This window comes from Bubalus bubalis, chromosome 15, assembly GCF_019923935.1.
Source record: "Bubalus bubalis isolate 160015118507 breed Murrah chromosome 15, NDDB_SH_1, whole genome shotgun sequence".
Lineage (NCBI taxonomy): Eukaryota > Metazoa > Chordata > Mammalia > Artiodactyla > Bovidae > Bubalus > Bubalus bubalis.
The window spans coordinates 38,265,587-38,291,859 of record NC_059171.1 but is presented as its reverse complement, the minus strand read 5'-3'; the positions used below and the strand labels follow the sequence as shown (position 1 = coordinate 38,291,859).

The 26,273-nt window shown below is 42.7% G+C and overlaps 1 protein-coding gene across 3 annotated transcripts in view; it reads right to left on the bottom strand.

Moving 5' to 3' along the window:
* ZNF704 (zinc finger protein 704) overlaps positions 1-26,273 on the bottom strand; it is a 258,230-nt gene that overhangs the window by 20,305 nt on the left and 211,652 nt on the right. For all 3 annotated transcript variants that reach the window (XM_044928657.2, XM_044928658.2, XR_006544925.2), the window contains exons 5-7: positions 15,925-16,025; positions 6,684-6,951; positions 4,336-4,440 (exon numbers count right to left, since the gene is read on the bottom strand). In XM_044928657.2, coding sequence (XP_044784592.1) covers positions 4,336-4,440; positions 6,684-6,951; positions 15,925-16,025 — 474 coding nt within the window. The remainder of the gene's footprint in view (positions 1-4,335; positions 4,441-6,683; positions 6,952-15,924; positions 16,026-26,273) is intronic.

Genomic DNA, 26,273 nt, shown 5'->3' with positions numbered 1-26,273 from the left:
TCGGACATGACTGGGCAACTAAACAAAAACAAAAGCAGTAATGCAGATATGTCCTTCTGTAAATATGTTGGACGGAGAAGGCAATGGCACCCCACTCCAGTACTCTTGCCTGGAAAATCCCATGGACGGAGGAGCCTGGTAGGCTCCAGTCCATGGGGTAGCTAAGAGTTGGGCACGACTGAGCTACTTCCCTTTCACTTTTCACTTTCATGCATTGGAGCAGGAAATGGCAACCCATTCCAGTATTCTTGCCTGGTGAATCCCAGGGACGGGGGAGCCTAGTGGGCTGCCGTCTATGGGGTCGCATAGAGTCGGACACAACTGAAGCGACTTAGCAGTAGCAGTAGCAAATACGTTGGAGAAATTTCTTTTCTTGTGATTTTATATCTCTCAAATGGAAAAAAGCCTCCTGTCTTGGTTTTAATTTCTTCTAACAAACAATTTTGACTCCTCCATCCAAGTGTTTGGAAACAAACAAACAAACAAACAAACAGCTAAAGAGCTAATAAGCACTATTTCAGGTCTGGAGATGATTTCTCTGGCCTGAAGCCTCATGGCATGGCCCCTGGATAGCAGATTGATTAGCTTCTACTTACTTACATGGGGCCTATTATGGACCAGATTTTGTGCAGTCCAACCTTCACATATCGAAGCCCCAATTCTCACTGTGGCTGTATTTGGAGATGGAGCCTTTAAGGGAGTAATTAAAGGTATGTGCTGCCTGTGTGCTAAGCTGCTTCAGTCATGTCCAACTCTTTGTGACCATATGAACTGTAGCCAACCAGGCTCCTCTGTCCAAGGGATTTTCCAGGCAAGATGCTGACTGGGTTGCCATGCCCTCCTCCAGGGGATCTTCTTGGCCCAGGGATGGAACCTGCATCTCTTAGGTCTCCTATGTTGGCAGGCGAGTTCTTTACCACTAATGCCACCAAATGAATTCAAAAGAGTGGGACCCAATGGCTCTCTCTCCATCTCCCTGCCTCCAAAAGAAAAGGCCATGTGGGGACATATTGAGAAGGTGGCCCCTGACAGGTCAGCAGGAGGGCCCTCACTGGGAACTGGGTCAGCTAGCACATTGGTCTGAGATTTCTGGCCTCCAGAACTGGGAGAAAATAAATGTGGGTTGTTTAAACCACCCAGTCTGCTATTACGGCAGACTAACACAGGGGCCGAGAGCTCTCAGTTTTCTGTCCTGAGAAGACAGGGAAAGAAAGGGAAATAATTAGAAGAAAAGAGGAGTCACTGGGGAAAAACAGGTCAAGAAAGCTGTAATTAACCATGGTCTTCTCCCTACCCTATGCCCATAGCCTTGGGCTAGAAAAGACTGAACCTATAGTTATGTTTGTGAATATGCAGATCGACTTTCTCAGCTATACACCTCTGGGAAGAAGTCTTACCCAGGGAACTTATTAAAGCCCCCAATTCAGGAAGTCCAGAGTAGGCAAATGAATAAATAAAATTCTGCAAACCTTGGGATTTCACAGAAGGAGATTATTTCTACTTTCTAGGAAGCATATGAAAGCATCTCCTCTTCAATACTAGGTCTCAAAGACAGGGGAGAAAAGGAAATCTTAAATGGGGTTGACAACCTCAGGGTACTTGCTTTTGAGTAAAACAAGAAATGCGTTCATTAAAGAGGATTGGCTACCCACTCCAGTATTCTTGCCTGGAGAATTCCATGGACAGAGGGCTACAGTCCATGGGGGTCACAAAGAGTCGGACACGACTGAGTAACTAACACTTTCAATAAAATAGCAACTGCTCTGTTCGTCAGTTTGGATAAAGTGGAAGCCACCCCTAATACTAGTGCCTTATCATTTGAAACTTTTAGAGCTTTTGTCTGAAAACCCTATTACACAAATGTAGGAGGTGGGGATTCACGTGTTCTCAGTCAGCCTGGCTCCCCATCTTCTAAGGGTGGGACTAGCACCTGTGGAGAATTCAGGGACGGTTGCTGGCACCCAGTCAGTGGACATGGACAGTCCTAGGCTAGGAGGTGTGGAGTTGGGAGATCCAGCCCCCAGTGTAAGTGGGCAGACAGCAAACAGCTACTTTTTTACTCTTTTAAAAAAAGACATGCTTGAGAGGAGGACAACATGAAGAACACTTTGAGTAGTAAACCTTGTCATCCTTCTAGAATAAAACAAAAGCCTTGGTAAAGGGCAGCTTTCCCTACTCCCTTACCTTTATTTTTAAATAGTAATGGCAAGCTTGACTGCTAAAGCCATCTAAAATCAGATAGATTGGGAATTCTCTGGTGAAAGAATAAATTAGTAGCTCACATAGGATTTTAGTGGGAATCTACTTAACACAGTTATTCTACATACTTTCCGTCAAAGCTCTAGTCCAGGATGTCGCTGGTAACCAATCGAGAGTGAAGTGAGGAACTCTGAAAAATCTAGGACCTTGAGAGGAGGGCCGAGATATCCATAGTATCCATAGAGAGAAAAGTCTTAAACTTTGCTTGTTGAGAAATCAACAAGAGGAGGGAGCCTCACTGGTGTCCTGCCGTGTCAGCCGCTTAGGAGATTCAGGGGACTTAAAACTAGTGAAAACCACTCACAGTGATGTCACTTTATTTCAAAAGGAAATGATTTAATTAATAGAACAAAGGGGAAAATATTCCATTTGGGCTGATAAAAGAGGTAACTTGAAAGGAAATCTGAACTGCGATGTTCTGTCTACATGTTGTACTCATTTTTTCACCAGATGAGCAATGTGGGGTACGTTTCTGAAAATTCAGCTCTAATCAAAGACAGGACTGAACAGAATTCAGAAGAGTAGGTCTCTGTAATTCTATGTTTGGAGCTGCCTCTCTGAGTTAGAAGGGTAGTCTCAAATGTCATATTGAGAGCCACTCTGGTCTTTTTATGTCTATCCAAAAAAAAAAAAAAAAAAAAAAGTTGCCAAAAAGGCTGACACCCACCTCAGGGGAATTATTGCTCTTGCCAGAAGCAAAACTAATACCTCCACATCTAATCTCTTCTTTTTAAATGTTTGTAACAAGGTCATCCATCGTATTCTTGTTCTTTGAGAACAACCAGCAGTTCCTACTCTTCATGAAGCAGGCACCTTTCATAATTACTCCAGATCCACCATACTGCTTAAAAATCCAATTCTAGGGGTATTTTCTGGAAGCCACACGATTTTCAAATTGCTACCAGCAGGATGCTTTTTTATTGCTGGCCATTCCTCTAAGGAATTTAATAACTATCCTTTGACAGAGCACAGCATAAATGACTGAGCCACTTTCATTTTTATCAGCTCCACAGGAGGCCTTAGCATTTGCTGGAAACCTCTGGGAGTTGCCAGCGGTTGCAATAAGAAGCTTTTGTGAGGTCCTTGGGGAGGGGGTGGAGAGGAGAAAATAAGGTTAATATCTATTATCATAAGCCACTTTCTGAACCTTATCAGGAGTTGTAAACCCCTGAGCATGAGCAGTGTGGAGGGCTATGGATATTCTGTGATAAGCTGTAAAAGACTCAATATCTTCTAAATGAATAGTTAAGAATCAAGTAAATTCATGGTGAGTTTTCAGACAGTAATTATTTAATATGTCAAATCAATTCTAAAATAATCCTTAAATCCGACGGCATATTTCAATACTCATTTATTTGCAAATTACCCATCAGCATGGATTATTTAGGCTTCAGAAGAAAAAAGTTGATTTCAATTTCTACTATCTGAACTTTCAAAATGACATACCCACAAACAATAATTTCAAAGTCAAATTGTATATAGTTGAAAGAAAAAGTGAAAGTGTTAGTCACTCAGTTGTGTCCGACTCTTTGTGACCCCATGGACTGTAGTTCACCAGGCTCCTCTGTCCATGGAATTCTCCAGGCAAGAATACTGGAATGAGTAGCCATTCTCTTCTCCAGGGGATCTTTCTGACCAAGAGATCGAACCCAGGCAGATTGTAGGCAGATTCTTTACCATCTGAGCCACCAGAGAGCTCATAATGATACATGCCATTTACCTGTAGAGTCTTTTTCTTTTATCTTTGGGGTCTGAATTCAACTATTAATTTTATAAAGGCTTTAGGAAACATACAAATACACCACCCATACAAAAAAATCAATATATTTCCAACAAGTTGTTTATCAACAGATGAAACTGTCTTTTACTTTCTAAAATTCCTGTCAAAACACCTTTTCACAGAGAAGTTGGGCTAGTCTGGACCACGAGATAGCTTGGTGAGCTTACAAATATCACTTAAAAAAAATTATTCTGGCATTCCAATTTTTGTCTTTTATTTTGCATGTTTCTACAATTTGTTGTCTAAATGTATGCTTGGCTTTGACCAGATTTCTGGCTTTTTGCTTTTCTACTTACTGGAATGCCTGTGAAGGTAACTGGAGGAGACTGCCAAGAAATGCTGAAGCTGCTGCCGTTGGGGGTGAACTTGGCTGCTCCTGGAATGGTCACGGGGGGTGTGGCCTATCAAATAGAAAACAGAGAAAGTTGTTTTGAAAGAATATTTCTCCTTGGAGTCTTAAGCTGTCATTACCAAAATAAGGCTTCAGAAATAATCTCAGCTTTATTAATGACAAAATTATAATAGGAGGAGATTAAGCATGGTTAAAGAAAGTAGCTAAACTTTTTATACATCTAAACCAATCTAAGGTATAGGAGGAGAAGGTTTTTGGCTGCTGATTTCTGAATAGAAATTTGATTATACATACACATACCTATCTTAGGACATCTGTGAGATACAATTCCTTGTTATCAAGTTGGGAGAGATGGTAGGTTGTCAATTACATTTTGGGAAGGTAATTTGGCAATACATGTCAAAATTCTTAGTGTTCTGTACACTAGCTATTCCACTTCTAGAAAGAAATGGACACAAGGATGTTCATTGCAGAACTATGTATTATATTTTTTTTAAAAAAACTGGAAACATATAGGGAAAATGATGCTGAAGAACACTCATTGGCATGGGAAAATGTTCTGAGATATCAAGTGGAGACAACAAAGCACAGCGAAAACAGTATGTGATAGACTCCATTTTTAAAATGCACACGTATAACAGTCCTGAAGGACCACCAAAAATATGAACCAAGGGGCTTCCTTGTTGTTGGGACTTGGGATGGATTTTCTTTCTTTGCTCACGTTTTTAAGATCTTTATGTTGAACACTTATAACTATAAACAGAAAAATCCCAATGCTGTGAATCTATAGTTTGGGAAGGAACTTCTAGATCCCTTAGTGTATGTTCCAATTCTCATTAAATACATAAGAAAAATAATCTAAGTTGGTTCAAGCCCATGATTTTGGACCTAAATGCAATATTGACAAACAAGAACTAAGGGATGAATTATCCTTTTTGAATAGAAGAGTCAGGAATGAAAGTTGCTGCATCAACTAATTTAATAATTAGCGCTATTCCATTGCTCTTGAGTTGAAGTCTACTTAATAAATGGCTGAATGACTTCTCTACAGGGTTAGTTTTACTACTTTTATAAATATAGTTGCTAGTGGCAGTGGTTTTGTAACTGGCACCATTGGAAAATATTTTGGCAATACATAGCTGTTCATGCTGTATCCTAAGACTCAGTAATTACTCTTCTGGAAATTCAGTGGGGGAAGAAAACAACTACTGGCACGGAAGTGTCCTCACTAGCCTTATTGATGATAATTAAAAAGTAGATACCTAACATAAGAGAAAGAAACAACTTGATGTTTTGATTTAATTGAATTCAGTCATATATTCAGTTCTATAGAGAGTGTTTATAAACAGGAGTGGAACAACACAAATTACAAATATGTACAGGGGAGTTTTCTTTTAAAAAGTTACATAAAGTAGTTGAAAATTATGGGAAAACTTTTTTTTTTTTTAATTTGAGCATATTGAAATTTTATTAAATTGACACTTAAAAGAGTTCAGAATTGCTGGGGGAGGAAGGAGTTTTAGCTGTGTCCTGTATTTTCAGGATTTGTCTCTAAGGCCTTAACAGACTTTAGAGTGAGGCAGAATCACCTGGAGAGTTTGTTAAACACAGACTGCTCGGCCTCACCCCTCGCTCCTGGTCTGCAGGTCTGGGAATGTGAATTTCTAACAAGTTCCCAGGTGACGCTGACACTGTTGATCTGCTGAACACTGACAACCATGGCTCCAGCCTAACTAACTCCAGAGAGTTAGTTACCAATTCAGAGGGTCAGGGCACAAAGTCCTGCATCTGCAGTACAGGATGAGGCTGTCATTGTGCCAATGCTTTTCAAAGTTCATCTTTTCATTTATATCATTTTTTTATCTAACAAGTACTCACATCATGTGCCAGGCACCCTTCTGAGAGTGTTACAATATTAAGGATTTTAATCCTCATAACAACTTCTCAGGGATCAGATCTTCAGTCAGTACTGGGAAGTTCAAGAACACCCTAGGGTCCAATCTGCATGAGATCCTGGCTTTAAAAGGAGAAAAAAGGCAAACTCTGCTATTGGGCTCTCCTGGATGCTGTTTTTCCACTGAGCTATCCTTTACTCACCCTGGAATAGGAAATGGCAACTCACTCCAGTATTCTTGCCTGGGGAATCCCATGGATAGACGAGCCTGATGAGCTACAGTCCATGGGATTACAAAGAGTCAGACACAACAGTAACAATCCTTAACTCACAGGTCAGAATGCTACTGCTTTTGGTTAGGAGTAAAGTGATTGCTCTCATGATCCCTGGCCAGTCACCTGGTAAGCGTGGTCAGTATGCACGAGGTAGAGGGTGGTGGGAGCAGAGCGGCTCAAGGGTGTCATCAGTTTTGTCTCGGTTTTGGCACAAGGAGTTTCTGTTCGGCTGGAATCTGGGATGGGAAAAGTAGGAGGCGAAGCCAGGGATTGGGAGGGTGAAACTGGGGCCAGGCTGCTCAGACCGTCTGCCACGGAGTCTGTGTTGAGCTTGATCTCAGTGTAGTAAAAGTCTTCTTCTCCATCACTGTAGTCAGACTCCCCAGCACGCCTAATGCAAAAGAGAGCAAAGCAATCCTACTCACCCACACTGCTTTCTTGCCTTGAGATCTTGTACATGCTGTTCCTTCTGTCTGGAATGCTTTTCCTCTGTCCTGTCTGCTTGGCAAACTTCTACTTATCCTGCAACTGTCCACTTCCGGGGGAAGCCTTCCTTGATGTCCTAAAGCAATTGACTCAACTAATCAACCAATCAATCAATTATTCAAAAAAAATTTATTGAGAGTCTACTATGTCCAGGCACTTTTTTAGGAACCCAATATTAGAGTGAACAAAACAGATTCTGCCCTGATAGAACGTACAGTCTAGTGGAAGAGGCAGACAAGAAACTTGTAACAGAACGCATCAAAAATAAATAATAATATCCCTAGGAACAAACCTGCCTAAGGAGGTAAAAGACCTGCATTTGGAAAACTATCTGACACTGATGAAAGAAATTGAAGACAACACAAACAGATGGAAAAATACACCATGTTATTGGATAGGAAGAATTAATATTGTTAAAATGACCACACTCTCCAAGGCAATCTACAGAGTCAATGCAATTCCTATTAAAATACCAATGACATTTTTCATTGAACTAGAACAAATAATTTAAAAAGTTGTCTGAAAACACAAAAGACTCCAAATAGCTAAAACAATCTTGAGAAAGAACAGAGCTGGAAGAATCATGCTCCCTGACTTCTGACTATACTGTAAAATTACAGTAAACAAAACAGTATGGTACTGGTATAAAGGGGATTCCCAGGTGACTCAGTGGGTAAAGAATCCACCTGCAATGAAGGAGATACAGCAGCCACAGGTTTGATTCCTGTGTCAGGAAGATCCCCTGGATGAGGGCATAGCAATCCACTCCAGCATTTTAGATTGGAGAATCCCATGGACAGAGGAGCATGGCAGGCTACAGTCCGTAGGGTCTCAAAGAGTTAGACACGACTGAAGTAACTGAGCATGCATGCACTGGCATAAGAACATATTTATAGATCGATGGAACAGAATAGAGAGCCCAGAAATAGACTTACACGCTTATGGTCCATTAATCTATGACAAAGGAGGCTAGAATATACAATGGAAAAACGGTAGTCTCTTCCACACATGTTGCTGGGAAAACTGGACAGCCATATGTAAATGAATGAAATTAGAACATTCTTTAACACCATATACAAAAATAAACTCAAAATGGATTAAAGACCTAAACGTAAGACATTACACCACAAAACTGCTAAAAGAAAACATAGGCACGGCACTCTTTGACATCTATTGTAGCAATATTTTTTTTTCCAAGTCTGTCTCCTAAAGCAAAGGAAATAGAAGCAAAAATAAGGAAATGGGACCTAATTAAACTTAAAAACATTTGCACAGCAAAGGAAACTATCAAAAAAGTGAAAAGACAAACTAATGATTGGGAGTAAATATTTTCAGAGGACATGACCGATAAGGGGTTAATATTCAAAATATATAAATAGCTCATTAACTCAACATTAAAAAAACAAACAATTCTATTTAAAAAATGAGCAGAAGAACTAAATAGACTTTTTCCCAAAGAGGACATGCAGGTGGCCAAAAGAGATGAAAAGATGCTAATTATTAGGGAAATGGAAATCAAACCAATAATACCAACAATGAAATGTTACCTTACACCTGTCAGAATGGCTATCATCAAAAAGAACACAACAAATGTTGGTGAGAACGTGGAGAAAAGGCAGCTCTCATACACTGTTGGTGGGAAGGTAAACTGGTGCAGTCACTGTGGAAAATAGTATGGAGGTTTCTTAAAAATCTAAAAATAGAACTATCATATGACCTAGCAATTCCACTCCTGGGTATATATCTGAAAAAAAAACCAGAAACATCAATTTGAAAAGATACATGCACCCTGATGTTCATAGCAGCATTATTTATAATTGCCAAGATATGGAAGCAACCTAAATGTCCATCAACATACAATTAGATAAAGAAGATGCTACACACACACACACTCACACACACACTCACACACACACTGGTGGCTCAGATGGTAAAGAATTCGCCAGCAATGCAGAAGACCCGAATTTGATTCCTGGGTTGGGAAGATCCCTTGTAGAAGGAAATAGCAACCCACTCCAGTATTCTTGCCTGGAGAGTTCCATGGACAGAGGAGCCTGGCGGGCTACAGTCCATGGTGTTGTAAACAGTCTGACACTATTGAGCTACTCTCTCACACACACACACACACACATACACACACACTCATACTACTCATGCATAAAGAATGAAATTTTGCCATTGTAACAACATGAATGGACTTAGAGGGTATTATGCCAAGTGAGATAAGTCAGACAGAGAAAGACAAATACTATATTACTTGTATGTGGAATCTAAAAAATACAACAAACTAGTGAATATGACAAAAAAGAAACAGATATAGAGAACAAACCAGTAGTTAAGGAGGGGGAGGGGAAGTATAGGGGTAGAGGATTAAGAGGTATAAACTATTATGGATAAAATAAACTACAAGGATGTATGTATGTATGTATGTGAAAGTTGCTCAGCTGTGTCCAACTCTTTGTGACCTCATGGACTATAGCCTGCCAGGCTCCTCTGTCCATGGTATTCTCCAGGCAAGAATACTCGAGTGGGTAGCCATTCCCTTCTCTAGCAGATCTTCTCAACCCGGGGATCAAACCCAGGTCTCCCATTGCAGGTGAATTCTTTACTGTCGGAACCACCAGGGAAGCCCAAGAACACTGGAGTGGGTAGCCTATCCCTTCTCCAGTGGATCTTCCCAACCCAGGAATTGAACTGCAGTCTCCTGCACTGTAGGTGGATTCTTTACCAGCTAAGCTACAAGACTGTATTACTGTAAAACACAGGGCATATAGCCAATATTTTACAGTAAATATAAATGAACTATAATCATAAAAATTGTGAATTACCATACAGTACGTGTGCAACTTATATAATATTATTCATTAACCATAAGTCAATTTTAAAAAAGTAAACCCATAAAGAAACAGATATTTAGGTCTCCCACACTGTAGGTAGACGCTTTACCATCTGAGCCACCAGGGAAGTCCATTTAATACATTGCTGCTGCTAAGTCGCTTCAGTCGTGTACCCCATAGACAGCAGCCCACCAGGCTCCCCTGTCCCTGGGATTCTCCAGGCAAGAACACTGGAGTGGATTGCCATTTCCTTCTCCAATGCATGAAAGTGAAAAGTGAAAGTGAAGTTGCTCAGTCGTGTCCGACTCTTAGCGACCCATGGACTGTAGTCCTCCAGGCTCCTCCGTCCATGAGATTTTCCAGGCAAGAGTATTGGAGTGGGGTGCCATTGCCTTCTCCATTTAATACATTAGGTAGTGATAAATCCCAGAAAGAAAAATTAAGCAGCATTAAGACCATCCTTAATCAGGGCAAGCGATGGGGGACATTATTTTAAATAGAGTATTCATAGGAAGACTCTGAGGAGATGACAGTTGAGCAGAGGTCTCAATGAGGTGAGGGAAAAACCCTTGTGGGAACCATGGGAGAAGAATGCACAGAACCCTGGGGTGGGCTGGCTTGTTGCTTTCTGAGAAGGACAGAGAGGTAGGTGGCTGGTGCTCAGGGCACCAGGCAAAGAGTGATGGGAGAAGAATGGGAAGGAAGGCAGAGACGCAATGGCACAGGGCTTTGTAGCCCTGGGGAAAATTTGGTATTTTGTTCCAAATATGATGGAAGCCTCTGGGGATTTTGAAGTATCTAGGTTACTTATTATTTTTATTTTTTAAAATTGATGTATAGTAAGTACAGTTAATTTACAATGTTGTGTTAGTTTCAGGTGTACAGCAAAGTGCCATATGTGTGTGTGTGCATGTGTGTGTGTGTATTCTTTTTCAGGTTTGTTTCCATTATAGGTTGCTGCTGCGGCTAAGTTGCTGCTAAGTCACTTCAGTCGTGTCCGACTCTGTGCAACTCCATAGACGGCAGCCCACCAGGCTCCCCCGTCCCTGGGATTCTCCGGGCAAGAACACTGGAGTGGGTTGCCATTTCCTTCTCCAATGCATGAAAGTGAAAAGTGAAAGTGAAGTCGTTCAGCTGTGTCCGACTCTCAGCGACACCACGGACTGCAGCCTACCAGGCTCCTCCGTCCATGGGATTTTCCAGGCAAGAGTACTGGAGTGGGGTGCCATTGCCTTCTCCACCATTATAGGTTACCACAGGATATTGAGTATAGTTCCCTGCACTATACAGTAAGTCCTTGTGGTTTATCTGTTTTATACATAGTAGTGTGTATTTGTTAATCCCAAGCTCCTAATTTATCTCTCCCCACTCCACCCCTTCCTCTTCTATGCTCTTTGAGAACCATAAATTTGTTCTCTAATGCCATCTAATGCCATTTGCAACATGACTGGACCTAGATATTATCACATTAAGTGGAGTAAGATAGAGAAAGACAAAGATCATATTCTATCACTTTTATATGGAATCTAAAAATAATGATACCAAAGAACTTATCTACAAAACAGAAACCGACTCACAGACATAAATTACTTTTAAAAGGCTCACCCTGGCCACTGTCTGGAGAAAGAACAGAGGATGGGAGGGCAAGAGGAACAGGAGTCAGTGAGCAGGCTGTGGAGCAGTTGACAGTGGCCAGGCGAGGGGTAGGGGCGCAAGTGACCTGAGCTCTCACTGGGGACTTCTTTTGAGGGACAGGCATCAGGATTTAGCTTCAAACAGTTAAATCCTCTGAGCTCCCTTTGAAGAAGTGGAAGTGAAAGACGCTCAGCGTGTCCGATTCTTTGCGATCCCCTGGAATTCTCCAGGCGGTCGCACTGGAGTGGGTAGACGTACCCTTCTCCAGGGGATCTCCCCAACCTGGGGATCAAACTCAGGTCTCCCACATTGCAGGCAGATTCTTTACCACCTGAGCCACCAGGGAAGCCCAAGCTGAGCCACCAGGGAAGCTCAAGAATGCTGGAGTGGGTTGCCATTCCCTTCTCCAGGGGATCTCCCCAACCAGGGATCGAACCCAGGTCTCCCACATTGTAGGCAGATTCTTTACCAGCTGAGCCACCAGGGAAGCCCAAGAATGCTGGAGTGGGTTGCCATTCCCTTCTCCAGGGGACCTTTCCCACCCAGGGATCGAACCCAGGGATCGAACCCAGGTCTCCTGCATTGTAGGCAGATTCTTTACCAACTGAGCCACCAGGGAATTACTTTGAAGTGTGTTCATTTCAATTCACTTTATTTATTTAATGATTTGGTGTATTTCTGTAATTGTTTTAAACCTCTGTCGCCTCCCTAAGACAGATTCTTTAGGGCTGTGTCTTGTTCATTTTTGTTTAATAGATACCACATGTTTCAGTGCATCTGGCACACAGTAGGTGCCTGTTAAATGCTGAATGAATGAAAGAAAGAAGCCGATGCTATAGCACAGTGATTACCAACATGAATTCTGGAGTTACATTGCCGGGGTTCGAATCCTGACACCTCCCAGCTGCCTGTGTAATTTTAGCAGCCTGTGCCCTTATAATAGAGCAGCATAGCACAGCTGGCCTTCCGTGTCCACCGGGAGCCTACTAAACACAGTATTTAGAGGTGTAGAGCACTCACGTGTCAGTTCAGTTCAGTCGCTCAGTGGTGTCCAACTCTTTGCGACCCCATGAATCACAGCATGCCAGGCCTCCCTGTCCATCACCAACTCCCGGAGTTCACCCAGACTCACGTCCATCGAGTCAGTGATGCCATCCAGCCATCTCATCCTCTGTCATCCCCTTCTCCTCCTGCCCCCAATCCCTCCCAGCATCAGAGTCTTTTCCAATGAGTCAACTCTTTGCATGAGGTGGCCAAAGTACTGGAGTTTCAGCTTTAGCATCATTCCTTCCAAAGAAATCCCAGGGCTGATCTCCTTCAGAATGGACTGGTTGGATCTCCTTGCAGTCCAAGGGACTCTCAAGAGTTTTCTCCAACACCACAGTTCAAAAGCATCAATAAGCACTAAATGTTTATTAAATAAAAATAAGGCTGATGCTAGAAAGACTCAGTGTTTACTATCATCAGGAAAAGTATCTTCTGGTGCTTCCACAGGTTCTTCTGAGACACAGAAAATTGTGTTTTTCCACAGTAAGTTTTATGGAAAAGAAAATAACTGTCAAGGGTGTGTGTGTGTGGGGGGGGGGGGGGGGCTCAGTCGTGTCCAACTCTTTGCAATCCCATGAACTGTAGCCTACCAGGCTCCTTTGTCCATGGGATTTTCCAGGCAGGAATACGGGAGTGGGTTGCCATGCCCTTCTCCAGGGGATCTTCCCGACCCAGGGATCGAAGCAGCGTCTCTTGCATCTCCTGCATTGGTAGGCAGATTCTTTACCACTGGACCTCCTGGGAAGCCTGTCAAATAACTAATATTTGTTGGATTTGAGGATTTCTAGGGAAATGATGCACATTCTTGCAGCTGGTTTTATGGGATGGGATCTGTAAATGTTGCTTTCCTGGGGCATCTCCAAGTTTCATGACCATATCTGGCAGGAGCAGGGCACTGACTCAGAATAAACTTTTTTCCCACTGACAATCCCTGCACAGAACCTAAAATACAAATCTCCCTTTCTCCTGGGCCTTGCTGTTCAGCCAGATCAGCGGCTTCTCCCAGCCTGGCTCTGTTTCCCCTGAGCTCTCTGCCTGAGGCGTCTAGGGAGGTGTCTGCTCCGTATCAGGTCAGGCAGGGCTTGGCTCTCCTACAAGCAAAGCATCAAAGACCCCAGAGAGTGGGCCGAAGAATGTGCATCTGTTCTATTCCTGTCCCCACTTCCTCTCCAGGAAAGGGCGAGCCGAGTCGCTACCGGCTGCCGAGTGCTACTAATAGACACGCAGGCCTGGGGAACATCGTGTGTCCTACACGGGGATAAATCAGGATCAGCCCCTGGTGTGTAAGAACGGAGTGAGAATTACGAGAAAAACGGAGCACTTCTTATGCTGGTGTGGTGTGCACTGCAGCTGTATCAGACGCAAGATACGTATTTTGGGGCTTGGGCTAAGCTCCCTTCTTCACAAGCCAATCAACACTCATTAAAAACTGCCCCATCCTCCTATAGGCTCCCAGGCACATTCCTGGGTAGTGGCTGGCAGAGATGGGGATTCTAACTCATCAAGGCCATGTGAAGCATGCAGAGTAAAAAGGGAATCCCAGGGGAGCAAATACAGCGCCTGCTGTACTTGAATTTCACCCACCAGGAGAGCACCCTGGAAGCGCTAAAGAAAATCATGTGATGCCACTCAGTCTATAAACACACAGATAGGGTATGTGTTTCTGTGTGGTGCTGAATATTATTTGACTTTTGGGGGAGATGGACTTTAAAACAAAGACCCGCAGCTCCTGAATCTAGCTTCAGAAAGCTCTTTCTAAACGTTCAAATTAACTGAGGTATTTACACTGTGAGCTGTCCTGATGGTGAGAGTTGAGGGAAGACACCGTGGGGTGTCCTTCCCTGAAGGAGTGGATTCTGTGTGGGGTTTCTTGGAGGGTGGAGTGGACCCTCTGGCTAGTGGAGCGGAAGCCCTGCTTTGCTGGGCCATGACCATGGTGCTTGGTGATTTTTCACATGCCATGCCCTGGAAAGGTCTGGCTATGTCCCCAGTATCCCCAGCCTATGGGTGAGGGAGCTGGATTCCTGCTTCTCTCCAGCCATGGCAGGAGCCCACCCACAGGAATCAGCAAAATCACCTTGGAACCCGTTCTTGTTTTCTTTTTCTATCACTTTTTATGGATGATGCCTTGCCTAAATTTATCCTTGGCTGGGCCAAGTGCCTGTAGTGCTTATTTCTCAGCAGTCACAGAAAGGAGATCCAAGAAGTCAATCCTGAAGGAAATCAACCCTGAATATTCATTGGAAGGACTGACATTGAAGTTGAGGCTACAATTCTTTGGCCACCTGATGCGAAGAGCTGATTCATTGAAGACAACCCTGATGCTGCAAAATATCAAAGGCAAGAGGAGAAGGGGGTGACAGAGGACGAGATGGTTGGGTGGTATCACCAACTCAATGGACATGAGTTTGAGTCAACTCAGGAAGAAGGGAAGCCTGGTATTCTGCAGTCCATGAGGCTGCAAAGAGACATGACTTAGCGAATGAACACCAACAACATCTTTTTGAAAGGACCCCTCTGTGTCCAAGCATTTGGGGGCTCAGTCATGTGTCTGGCTTTGCCTTGTGCACACTGTTTATCACTTACAGCTTTTCGAGATCCCTTCTTAGTTCCACATCCCTGGACAAGAAAGACCCACAGACTAAAGAACAAGAGGCTGTACCACCACAGCCCTTCTAGAGTGGCCCCTAATCCCTGCTGCGCAAAACTTCGTTTTATCTTTCCTTAGAAAGGTTTTGTATAACACAGGGAAATGTGTCTGTTGTACAAATAAAGGACTTATTTGGGCAACAGAAAAGGATAGAGCAGGTCATCAGGCTTCATAAGAATAGCAAGACTGATTGTCACTGTGGTTCTTAAACCCTTTTCAGGCTATGTCTGCCTTTGAGGCACAAAGTCATTAACACTCCACTGGGGAAAAAAATTGCACATATAATTTTACAAACATTTTCAGGGGGTCTAAGGACTCCTTACCCTACCCTACCCTGGTGCTCCATCTTTTACAAATCACTCTTACATACATTTTATTTTTGACCATCACACATGACCCTGCAGGGCGGATATTCTGAGTTTCTTTTTCAGAGGGAACTGAGGCTTCAAGCAGCAGCTTGCTTAATATCACTTGGTGAGTGTATTAGGGAGGCTTCACAGCTCTAAGTCCATGTTCTTTCCACTTGCCACACTGGCCTGTATTATCTGCAGTGGCCATCTCCAGAGTGATTAGGAAGACCACGCAGGCCCAGTCTCTGTTTCTGTGTTCAGAATTTTTAAGGCACAATGAGAAGTGTAATTCTGAGTGTAGGTGGTCCTGGACTGAACTTGATGGAGATACACCCAGCTCCAAAGAGAGGGCTCCTTACCCGAGATGAATGGTCCGGATGTGCTTCTGGATACCCACTGCAGTACTCAGAACCTTCCCACAGTTCTTCCAGAGGCATTTGAACATCACCTTCATGGAGTTCTAGAAAGGGAAGACAAGGTTACATTAAAATGAAAACTAACCCATCAACATAACAGCTTCCCAGTCTCTTGACTATAACTCAGCACACCATTCTAGGAAACCCCCCAGGTGAGGATCTTAGTGACCTCAGAGATTTTCTTGCTTCCTTCTTAAATACCGAGCCCTGCTGGAACATTTAGTTTACTTTTTAAAAAAGTTATTTTTAATCGAGGGATAATTGATTTACAATATTGCATTGGTGTCTGCCATACATCAACATGAATCAGCCACAGGTATATATATATCTGCTCCCTCTTGAACCTCCCTCCCACCCCATTAGTTCACTTTTTTTTAAGGTGGTTACAGTGTCTTTCAGGCATTGTGCTGTGCTTAGTCGCTCAGTCATGTCCAACTCTTCACGATCCCATGGACTGTAGCCCACCAGGCTCCCCTGTCCATGGAGATTCTCCAGGCAAGAATACTAGAATGGGCTGCCATGCCCTTCCCCAGGGAATCTTCCCAACCCAGGGATGGAACTCAGGTCTCCTGCATTCCAGGTGGGTTCTTTATCATCTGAGCCACGAGGGAAACCCGGCATTAATGACAGTGAATTTTAGAATATTCATTGAGCACTTACTATGTGCCAAGTGCTAGTCTAAGAGTTTATCTCATTTAATCCTAAAAGATGAATACTATTATCATCACCATTTTACAGATTCATGGAAAGCTTCAGTAAAACATGCCTAGTCAATGGAGCCAGCTTCGAGCAAAACCAGAATGTGAATTTTGGAAGTCTGGCTCCTGGAACTACTCTCTCCACCAGGACACAAATCTATCTTCTCCTATAAGGATCTTAGAAGTTTTCCAAAACAGTCCAGCAAAGTGATTGAGAGCACTGATTTTGGACTTACTCTCTCAAGTTCTAGTTTTCTTATTTATCAAGTAAGAACAATAGTACCTGTCTCATAGGGTTATTATGATGATTAAATAGGGTCACGAAAGCAAAATCGTTTAGCACAATACTGACAGGAGTAATTATTCAACCAATGGCAGCCATTATGATCTTATTATGATATACTTCCTGGAGTGAATTTGACAGGGAGTGAGTTTTCTCCCATGTGCTCACCAAGCCCCATCCTTGATTCCTCCTGGGAACACAGCTAGACTTCATTTCCCAGCCCCCTTTGAAGTTAGGTGAAGTCATGTGACTGAACTACGGCCAATGGAATAAGGGCAGAAGTGCCATACATTCCTTCTAAGCCTTGTCCCTAAACTACTTGTCAATGTCACTCCAGCCTGTTTCGCTGATTAGAGGTAGGGGATACCCAAGGACTTAGGGGACAGTAGTGCCTCAGGAATTTTTAAAAAAATATTTTTAAAATGGAAGTATAGTTGATTTACAATGTTGTGTTAATGCTGCTGTACAGCAAAATGATTCAGCTATACATTCTTTTCTATATTCTTTTCCATTATGGTTTATCATAGGATATTGAATATAGTTCCCTCTGCTATACAGTCAGAACTTGTACTTTAGGGATTTTTAATCTTTTGTTGGCTATGAATTCTTTTGGCAGTCTGCTAAATTCTATGAACCCCTTCTTAAAGTAATGTTTTTATTAATAATGTTCAAAATAAAATACACAGGATTAAAAACACTGTGAGTGTGCTGAAATACTTATAAAAATATTAAAAAATTTTGTGAAGTGGTAATATATATACCCTTTAACACATAAACTAATAAGATCTTTAAGTGAATTTAGTAACTACCATAATTTCAAAGTAGCATTGTACATAAATGACATTTCATGATATCTGCTAAGATTGTAAGGTGATATGAAAACATCCGTGTTTCGTATTGGTAGAAAAGTCACAGGAGGCACTAATACTATTGTGGTTTGATGTCTCCAATCATAATTGTAGGAAATGCTAAATTATAGTTAAAACATTAATGAAAATAAAGATATACTTTTTCTCCCATCTAATTTCATAGACTCCCTGAATTCTTTCCACTCCCTTTATGGGACTTGTGGACTCCAAGTTAAGAATCTCTGCACTGGGAGGAAGGGGCCTGGGTCCCTGGAGAATGTGTAGAGTAGAAACACCCCTTCATCACTCCTGCTGACCTGATTGGATTGTGACATGAGAAATCCTTTATGGAGTTAAGCCACTGAAGTTTGGAAATGGGTTGTTTCAACCGTAAGCCTCCCCTGACCAATAAACAATGACACCTTCCCTGAACTGACGGAATTGCTGTAGGTTTGTTTACAAGTCTAGTAGGATTTCTGCTCTCAAGCCCTGTTCTAGAAAGCCATCATTTACACATTTAGAGGATGACTCACTGGCTATTATGATGGAATTAGTATCCTGATTCAGCCAGTCACCCCCACCTAAATCTTTCTCAATTGAAACAAAATACCTAGAAACTTGCAGAAGTGAGGAGTATCCTGTGTGCTGGGAATGATCACTTTCGGGGTGGCAAGTTGAAGACACAGCACAGTGGCACATGGCTACAGTCCGTTGCAATGGATAGATTAGTGACAGCAAGAAGGAGCCCACGCCTCCTGTGAGCTTCGTGAGCCCAGGGGCCTGGGGTTCCCAGAGGTCCCAGGTGGCTGGCCTTCCTGACACTGCAACCTAGCCATTCCTACTGCAGCTCCCAGGCACTGTGGACAGCTTGCCCATGCTTCCTGCTGCAATGAGCAGTACTGAGCTCTAGGAGCTGCAGCAGCAAAGAGCTGGAGCAGAAACAGAGAGAGGGATGTGAGGGGAGCTGAGAAGCAGAGACAGAATTAGGACACTTTAAAGTACACTATCATGAAGAGCTGGTGTTTATTCTAAGGAGACCATTCACAAATTTCAGGCTCCCTGATCTTCTTGAGCCACTGATCCAAATGCATGAGATGGAAGATGAACCAAAGGGGGAGAATTTAAAACCTTCCCTCCCCCCTACTCCAGCCCCAAGGTTCACAAAAAAGAATTTGGCTTGATTTTTTTTTTTTAATTCAGAACAGATAATGACAATATTAATGAATAAATCCTCACCCTATGAGTGCTTTCTGCTCATTTTTCAAACAATGAAGTTGTTCTATTAAAAAATATCTTCCACTTAAGGGAATTAATGACTCAAACCAAAATTACAGGTATCTGAGAGTCCAAATATCCATCTGGAAATGAAGTCAAGATAGATGAAAGCACTTTTTCATTCATTCCAAGCCTTCTTGCTGATGGTATTCCTTTATTCATTAAACTAAATAGCTACTTAGCAAGGAATATTCCAGTGGCTATGATGGAAAGAAAAGAAGCTGTTGTTCAGGAACTTACATTCTAATGGGGGAGAGACAGAAATGATCACAAATGATGACTGTTTCAGGTATGGTAATGTTTCTGGAAATGGGGATGGGAAACACTAGGTCAGACGAAGCCTCTAGAAGGTGACTTGTGAGCTGGGACCTGAAGGCTGGAAAAGGAGCCAACCATGCTATGAGCTAGGGTTTTCCAGGTAGAAGGAAGAGTTAATGAGAGCTGTGAAGATGCAGAAGAACTTGACATACTGTAGGGCCAGAAAGGAACAGTTAGTTTGGAGGGAAAGGAGAGATGGTGTGATCTGTTTGAGATCATGTGAAGAGGCAAGGAGGGCCATGGAGGCAAGGAGGATTATGCAGGGTCTTGTAGGTAAGGGTAAGGAATCTGGACTTTATTCCAAAATAAAGAAGCTGCTGAAGGGGTTGAAGTTGGGGAGTGATATTATATGATTTAGATTTTAAGAAAACTTTACTCTTGGACTTCCCTAGTGGTCCAGTGTGGTTAAGACTCCATGGTTCCAGTGCAGGGGGTGTGAGTCAGATCCCTGGCTGGGGAACTAAGATCCAACAAGCTGTGTGGTATGGCCAAAAAGAAAAGACAAGCTCACTCTGTTCTGTTCTGGGAGGAAAAATAAGGTCACCAGTGTGGTGCTACTGCAGGTTAGAAAAGATGGCGGCTTGAAGAAGGCTTGGGCCGTGAGAACAGAGATAAGTAGGCACAGTCAGGGTCCATTTGGGAGGGAGATCCAACAGAACCTGTTGTTGGGTTGAGCATGAGGAATGTTAAAAGGGATGGCATTAAAGATGAGTTCTGTAGCGAGGGGAGTTGTGGTTCTCTTTGGGATACATTCATTTTGAGATACCTACTGGCAAGTAGGACAATGGATCTATGAGCCTGAAACTGAGAAGAAGTCAGGTCTAGAGATATACATTTGGAGTCAGAACCTGAAGGAATTCTTAAAACAGATCTAGATGAGACCATCTAGGGGGAAATACAGCTAGAGACAATTAGAAGGCCCAGCATACTGCAGATCCAGTATTTCATGTAGGAGACTGAGAAGGAAAAGACAGAGAGAAAGGGTGTGGGCAGTAGTGGTAATCAAGATAGGGCGGTATTACCAGCACAAATAGCAGAAAGTGGCTTAAGAAGGAATATGTGACTTAGTATCACTTGATGTTCCCAGGTGGTGCCAGTGGGGACCTGCCTGCCAATTCAGGAGACGTGAGAAATGTAGGTTTGATCCCTGGGTCTGGAAGATCCCCTGGAGGAAGGCATGGCAACCCACTCCAGTATTCTTGCCTGGAGAATCCCATGGATGTAGGAGCCTGACAGGCTACAGCCCATAGAGTTGCAAAGAGTTGGACACAACTGAATGGACTTCACATGCATGCATGTGCAACAATTAGTCAGTTATTAATAGTCTTTTGAAATTAATATAATAGTATTATACAACATGCAGAGCCAAATTCCTCCTACATCTTAGGAATTTCTTAAAGGGTCAAATTGCCAACTGTTTAGGGAAATGACAATCACACTGGCATTTCTGTCCCATAACAAGTATTATTGATAAAACTCCCGTTCCTGGTTCTTGCAATAACATGTCAAGCATTTGCTTCTTGAATTGATTAATAAAGCCTGGGACTGATGATAGAAAAATAAATGTCATTGGTATAACTCCTTTCCTTAGAAGGAACTAGCTGATTCAGAGGTGTCAAACCCTCCACATACAATGAAGCTGACCAATATCCTCTCTAAATCCCTTGGATTTTGGAGAACTACCAATTACAAGTGCTTGTGCTGTGTACTTAGTCGGTCAGTCACATCTGACTCTTTGCCACCCCATGGACTATTGCCCACCAGGCTCCTCCGTCCATGCGGATTCTCCAGGCAAGAATAATGGAGTGGGTTTCCAGGGGATCTTCCCAAACCAGGGATTGAACCCAGGTCTCCTGCACTGCCGGTGGATTCTTTACCAACTGAGTCACCAAGGAAGCCCAAGAATACTGGAGTGGGTAGCCTATCCCTTTTCCAGGGGATCTTCCTGACCTAGGAATTGAACCAGGGTCTCCTGCATTGCAGGTGGATTCTTTACTTATATTCATAATTTTCTGGGCTCATACTAAGGGCTCTAAAGAAATCTGTTGCCCAAAGAAAATTAGGTAATGGATATGAAGAAAAATGATCAATTTTATTCCTTCTTGCTTCTCTTTTGCCCATGGGATACTGCATCATCCCTTCTGATTTCTTCTAGCCCTATTTACTCCTTTATAAAGAGCCTCTTTATTAAACTCTTCTCAGTTACCCCATCTGAGAACACCATCAACTTCCCTGAGGACCTGGATTGAAATGGGGAAAAAGTAGGTTATAAAAGAACATAAACAACATTATATATTTTGGGGGGTATGTAAAACAAATAAAAATGTATTATTGCATGGTGGAAATATTGGGGAGGGGTATCTTATTTTTACATTAATTTCCAAACATAGAAATTGCGTTGTTGTTCAGTTGCTCCATCGTGTCTGACTCTTTGCAACCCCATGGACTGCAGCATGCCAGGCTCCTCTGGCCTTCACTATCTCCCAGAGCTTGCTCAAAGTCACATCCATTGAGTTGTCGATGCAAAATATAAAAATTACCCTACTTGAAATTAAAATAGAAGTCAACCTATAATATTAATACTTGCTTGATTAATTTTTAGAGAATACAATTAGACTAGCACAAGCACCTCAACTTTAATGCAATCAAGTGACTTCTTTCTACCTAGGTGAAGGTATGTCAGACCATAAGGTCTCTTAAATCAGTGGTCCCCAACCTTTCTGGTGGGCTTTCTCAGTGGCTCAGTGGTGAAAAAAATCTACCTACAATGCAGAAGATGCAGTTTGACCCCTGGATTGGGAAGATCCCTTGGAGGAGGGCATGGCAACCCACTCCTGTACTCATGGAGGGAAAATCCCATGGACAGAGGAGCCTGGCAGGCTACAGTCCATAGGGTCTAAAAGAGCCAGACATGACTGAGTGATTAAGCACTCAAGCAACCTTTTTTGGTACCAAAGACCAGTTTCGTGGAAGACAATTTTTTCATGGACTGGGGTTGGGGGGTTGTTTTGGAATGAATGAAGTGCATTACACTTATTGTGGACTTTATTTGTATTATTAGTACCACAGCTCCAATTCAGATCATTAGGAATTAGATTATGAGGTTGGGGGCTCTTGCCTTAAATAGTGGTTAAGTACTTTTCAGAGTACCCTGATTACTTCCAGTGAAAGAAATCCTTTGTCTACAGAACTACTCCCTGTTACGCTAAAGGAAAGCCAGCCATGGGAGGAGGAGAACAGGAAAACATAGCTAAATAAACAGCACCCAGATTGCTGCATGGGTCCAAGCTCGCCGCCCAAAGAAGCCAAACTAAGCAAAGCGGCAGGCGGAGTCGCAGCTGCCAAGTCTGAACATGACCATCTGTGCCTCAGCCCTGGCTTCTCTTCCCAGCTTCAGCAGATGTTCACCAAGCTGGGTTGTCCGAGGTAGGGAGAGGCCACTGTTGGCTGGGAACCTCAACGAGCTATGGTCCTCCACGCATCTCCCTGGTTTAGCTGAAGCTCCTGGCAGTTGGGCTTCCCAGGATGCTCAGCAGTAAAGAACCTGCCTGCCAATGGAGGAGCCGCAGGTTCCACACCCTGGAGAGAAGGAAATGGCAACCCATTTCAGTTTCTTGCCTGGGAAATCCCATGGACACAGGAGTTGGCAGCCTATAGTTCATGGGGTTGCAAAAGAGTTGAACATGACTTAGTGACTAAACAACAGCCTGGCAGTTATAAGCAGACTCAAGGAATCTCACACATGCTCAGTGCAACATTCGCAGCAGCTTCTAGGAACTGCTTCTTTGAATCACTCAGCTTTGGCCTTGTGGGCTACGATGGTTGGAGAGAACTTCCTGGAGATTCATCACCTTTGTGGCAGCTCCCAGAATGTCTCTGATATCAACTGCTCTGGAGCAATAGGCTGAGATCTTTGGCCAAGTCTTCCTTCATCTTTTCTCTGCTTCCCTCTCCATGGCAAGCTTCATGCTGGTTTTGACTTATTTCATACTTAGGATACATGGAGTGGCTTCTATTTTCCTGATTGAACCCAGACTGGTACACAGGACTGATAAGATGACTTCTGAAGTCACCTTCAGTTCAGTTCAGTTCAGTCACTCAGTCATGTCCGACTCTTTGAGACCCCATGGACTGCAGCACACCAGGCCTCCCTGTCCATTACCAACTCCCAGAGTTTACCCAAACTCATGTCCATAGAGTCGGTGATGCCATCCAACCATCTCATCCTCTGTCGCCCCCTTCTCCTCCCTCCTTCAATCTTTCCCAGCATCAGGGTCATTTCCAATGAGTTCTTCCCATCAGGTGGCCAAAGTACTGGAGTTTCAGATTCAACACCAGTCGTTCCAGTGAATATTCAGGACTGGTCTCCTTTAGAATGGACTGGTTGGATCTCCTTGCAGTCCAAGGGGCTTTCAAAAGTCTTCTCCAACAACACAGTTCAAAAACATCAATTCTTCAGCACTCAGCTTTCTTTATAGTCCAACACTCACATCCATACATGACCACTGGAAAAACCATAGTCTTCACTAGACGGACCTTTGTTGACAAAGTAATGTCTCTGCTTTTTAATATGCTGTCTAGGTTGGTCATAATTTTCTTTCCAAGGAGTAAGCATCTTTTAATTTCATGGCTGCAATCACCATCTGCAGTGATTTTGGAGCCCCCAAAAATAAAGTCTGACACTGTTTTCACTGTTTCCCCATCTATTTCCCATGAAGTGATGGGACCAGATGCCATGATTTTAGTTTTCTGAACGTTGAGCTTTAAGCCAACTTTTTCACTCTCCTCTTTCAATTTCATCAAGAGGCTCTTTAGTTCCTCTTCACTTTCTGCCATAAGGGTGGTGTCATCTGCATATCTGAGGTTATTGATATTTCTCCTGGCAATCTTGATTCCAGCTTGTGTTTCTTCCAGTCCAGCGTTTCTCATGATGTACTCTGCATATAAGTTAAATAAACAGAGTGACAATATACAGCCTTGACATACTCCTTTTCCTATTTGGAACCAGTCTGTTGTTCCATGTCCAGTTCTAACTGTTGCTTCCTGACCTGCATACAGATTTCTCAGGAGGCAGGTCAGGTGGTCTGGTATTCCCATCTCTTTCAGAATTTTCCAGTTTGTTGTGACCCATACAGTCAAAAGCTTTGACATGGTCAATAAAGCAGAAACAGATGTTTTTCTGGAACTCTCTTGCTTTTTTGATGATTCAGTAGATGTTGGCAATTTTATCTATGGTTCCTGTGCCTTTTCTAAAACCAGCTTGAATATCTGGAAGTTCACAGTTCACGTACTGTTGAAGCCTGGCTTGGAGAATTTCGAGCATTACTTTGCTAGCGTGTAAGATGAGTCCAATTGTGCGGTGGTTTGAACATTCTTTGGCATTGCCTTTCTTTGGGACTGGAATAAAAACTGACCTTTTCCAGTCCTGTGGCCACTGCTGTGGCACACCTTCAGTTACAAGTGTGCACACATGGCTGGATTGTGACCTATACAAAATGCCAGGGATAAGTTCAATTCCAGCTATATTCCAGAAGGTACATATGTAGGACTTTAAGCATCACATGACTGGTTTACCAGATAGCAGCCTGGGGTTAATGCCAAGTGCCTTTATTTGGCAATTGGTGTGTGTGTGATTGTTGGGATAAAGGATGGATTGATATTCATGCATCCAAACTTCCCAGAGAGAAGACAGTCCAGTTATTCTGCACAGGTGAGCGTGTGGCATCACACAGGTTTCCTCAGCCTGTCTCCCGGGAACCCAAAGCTTTGGCAGAGGCTCCAGTCACTCTTTCAGGATCGAGAAGTCCACTCAGACCCTCAGCAGGTTCCAAAAGACTGACAAATAATGTCTTTAAAACAATCAATAACTGTTAGAAGTTGTAGGCATTCCAGTTCTTTACTGGGACAGCAGCCTTGTACATGTCGTCTCACTAGTTTGGGGCTTTCTTTCTTTATTTGTAAAATGAGAACACTGAACAAGATTAGTAACTTCGGATCCATGAGTTGTATAGGTAAATTCAAATATGTATTAAGCAGGGATTAAACATTTCCCACCTATGTGCCATTTATGGATGCTGTGTGAATACATAAAATTTAAAAACAACAAAAAGATTTCTGTAAATGGAATAATACAGAACATATTCTCATGTATCTGGTGTCTATGTTTGAGCATATTTTTTTTTGAGCTTCACCCCATTTCATACTTCAGTCATTAGTTCCCTTTTACTGCGGTACAGAATTCCGTTGTGTATATGTACCAGAAATTATTTATCCACTTCCCTGTTTATGGAAACAGGTCTCTAGTCTGGGGGGACAATGAATACAACGTCTATGAAACTTGTCTACAAGTGTTCTTGTGGACATGCTTTCTTATCTCTTAGGTAAATATCTGAGAGTGGAATTACTGGGTCATATGGTGAGTATATCCTTAACTTTATAAGAAACTGCCAAACTGCTTTACAAAGGGGTTGTACCATTTTACAGTCCTAAGAGAAATGAATGAGAGTTGCTGTTGCCCACACTTGGTACTTTGTACTCCAAAAAGTGCACACTGTCTGATTCCATTTACAACAGGCAAAATTAATCTCTGGTGACAGAATCAGGGCTGCCTGTCTGAGTTGGGGGGCAGCATTTGACTCCAGAGGACACAAGAACTGCTGGCCTGGATCAGAGTGGTGATTACTCATGTGGAAACATTAGTTAAAACTCACTGAATGATATGTTTAAAGTGGGTTCGTTTGATTGTGTGGACATGATACCTAACTACGGAGTCAATTTTAAATGATGTCTAAAACCACAAACTAAAGTATTCCTTAATTAATAGAAATCCCTAATCATTAAATTTTCTCCATCAGTGAATTCTAAAAGTGC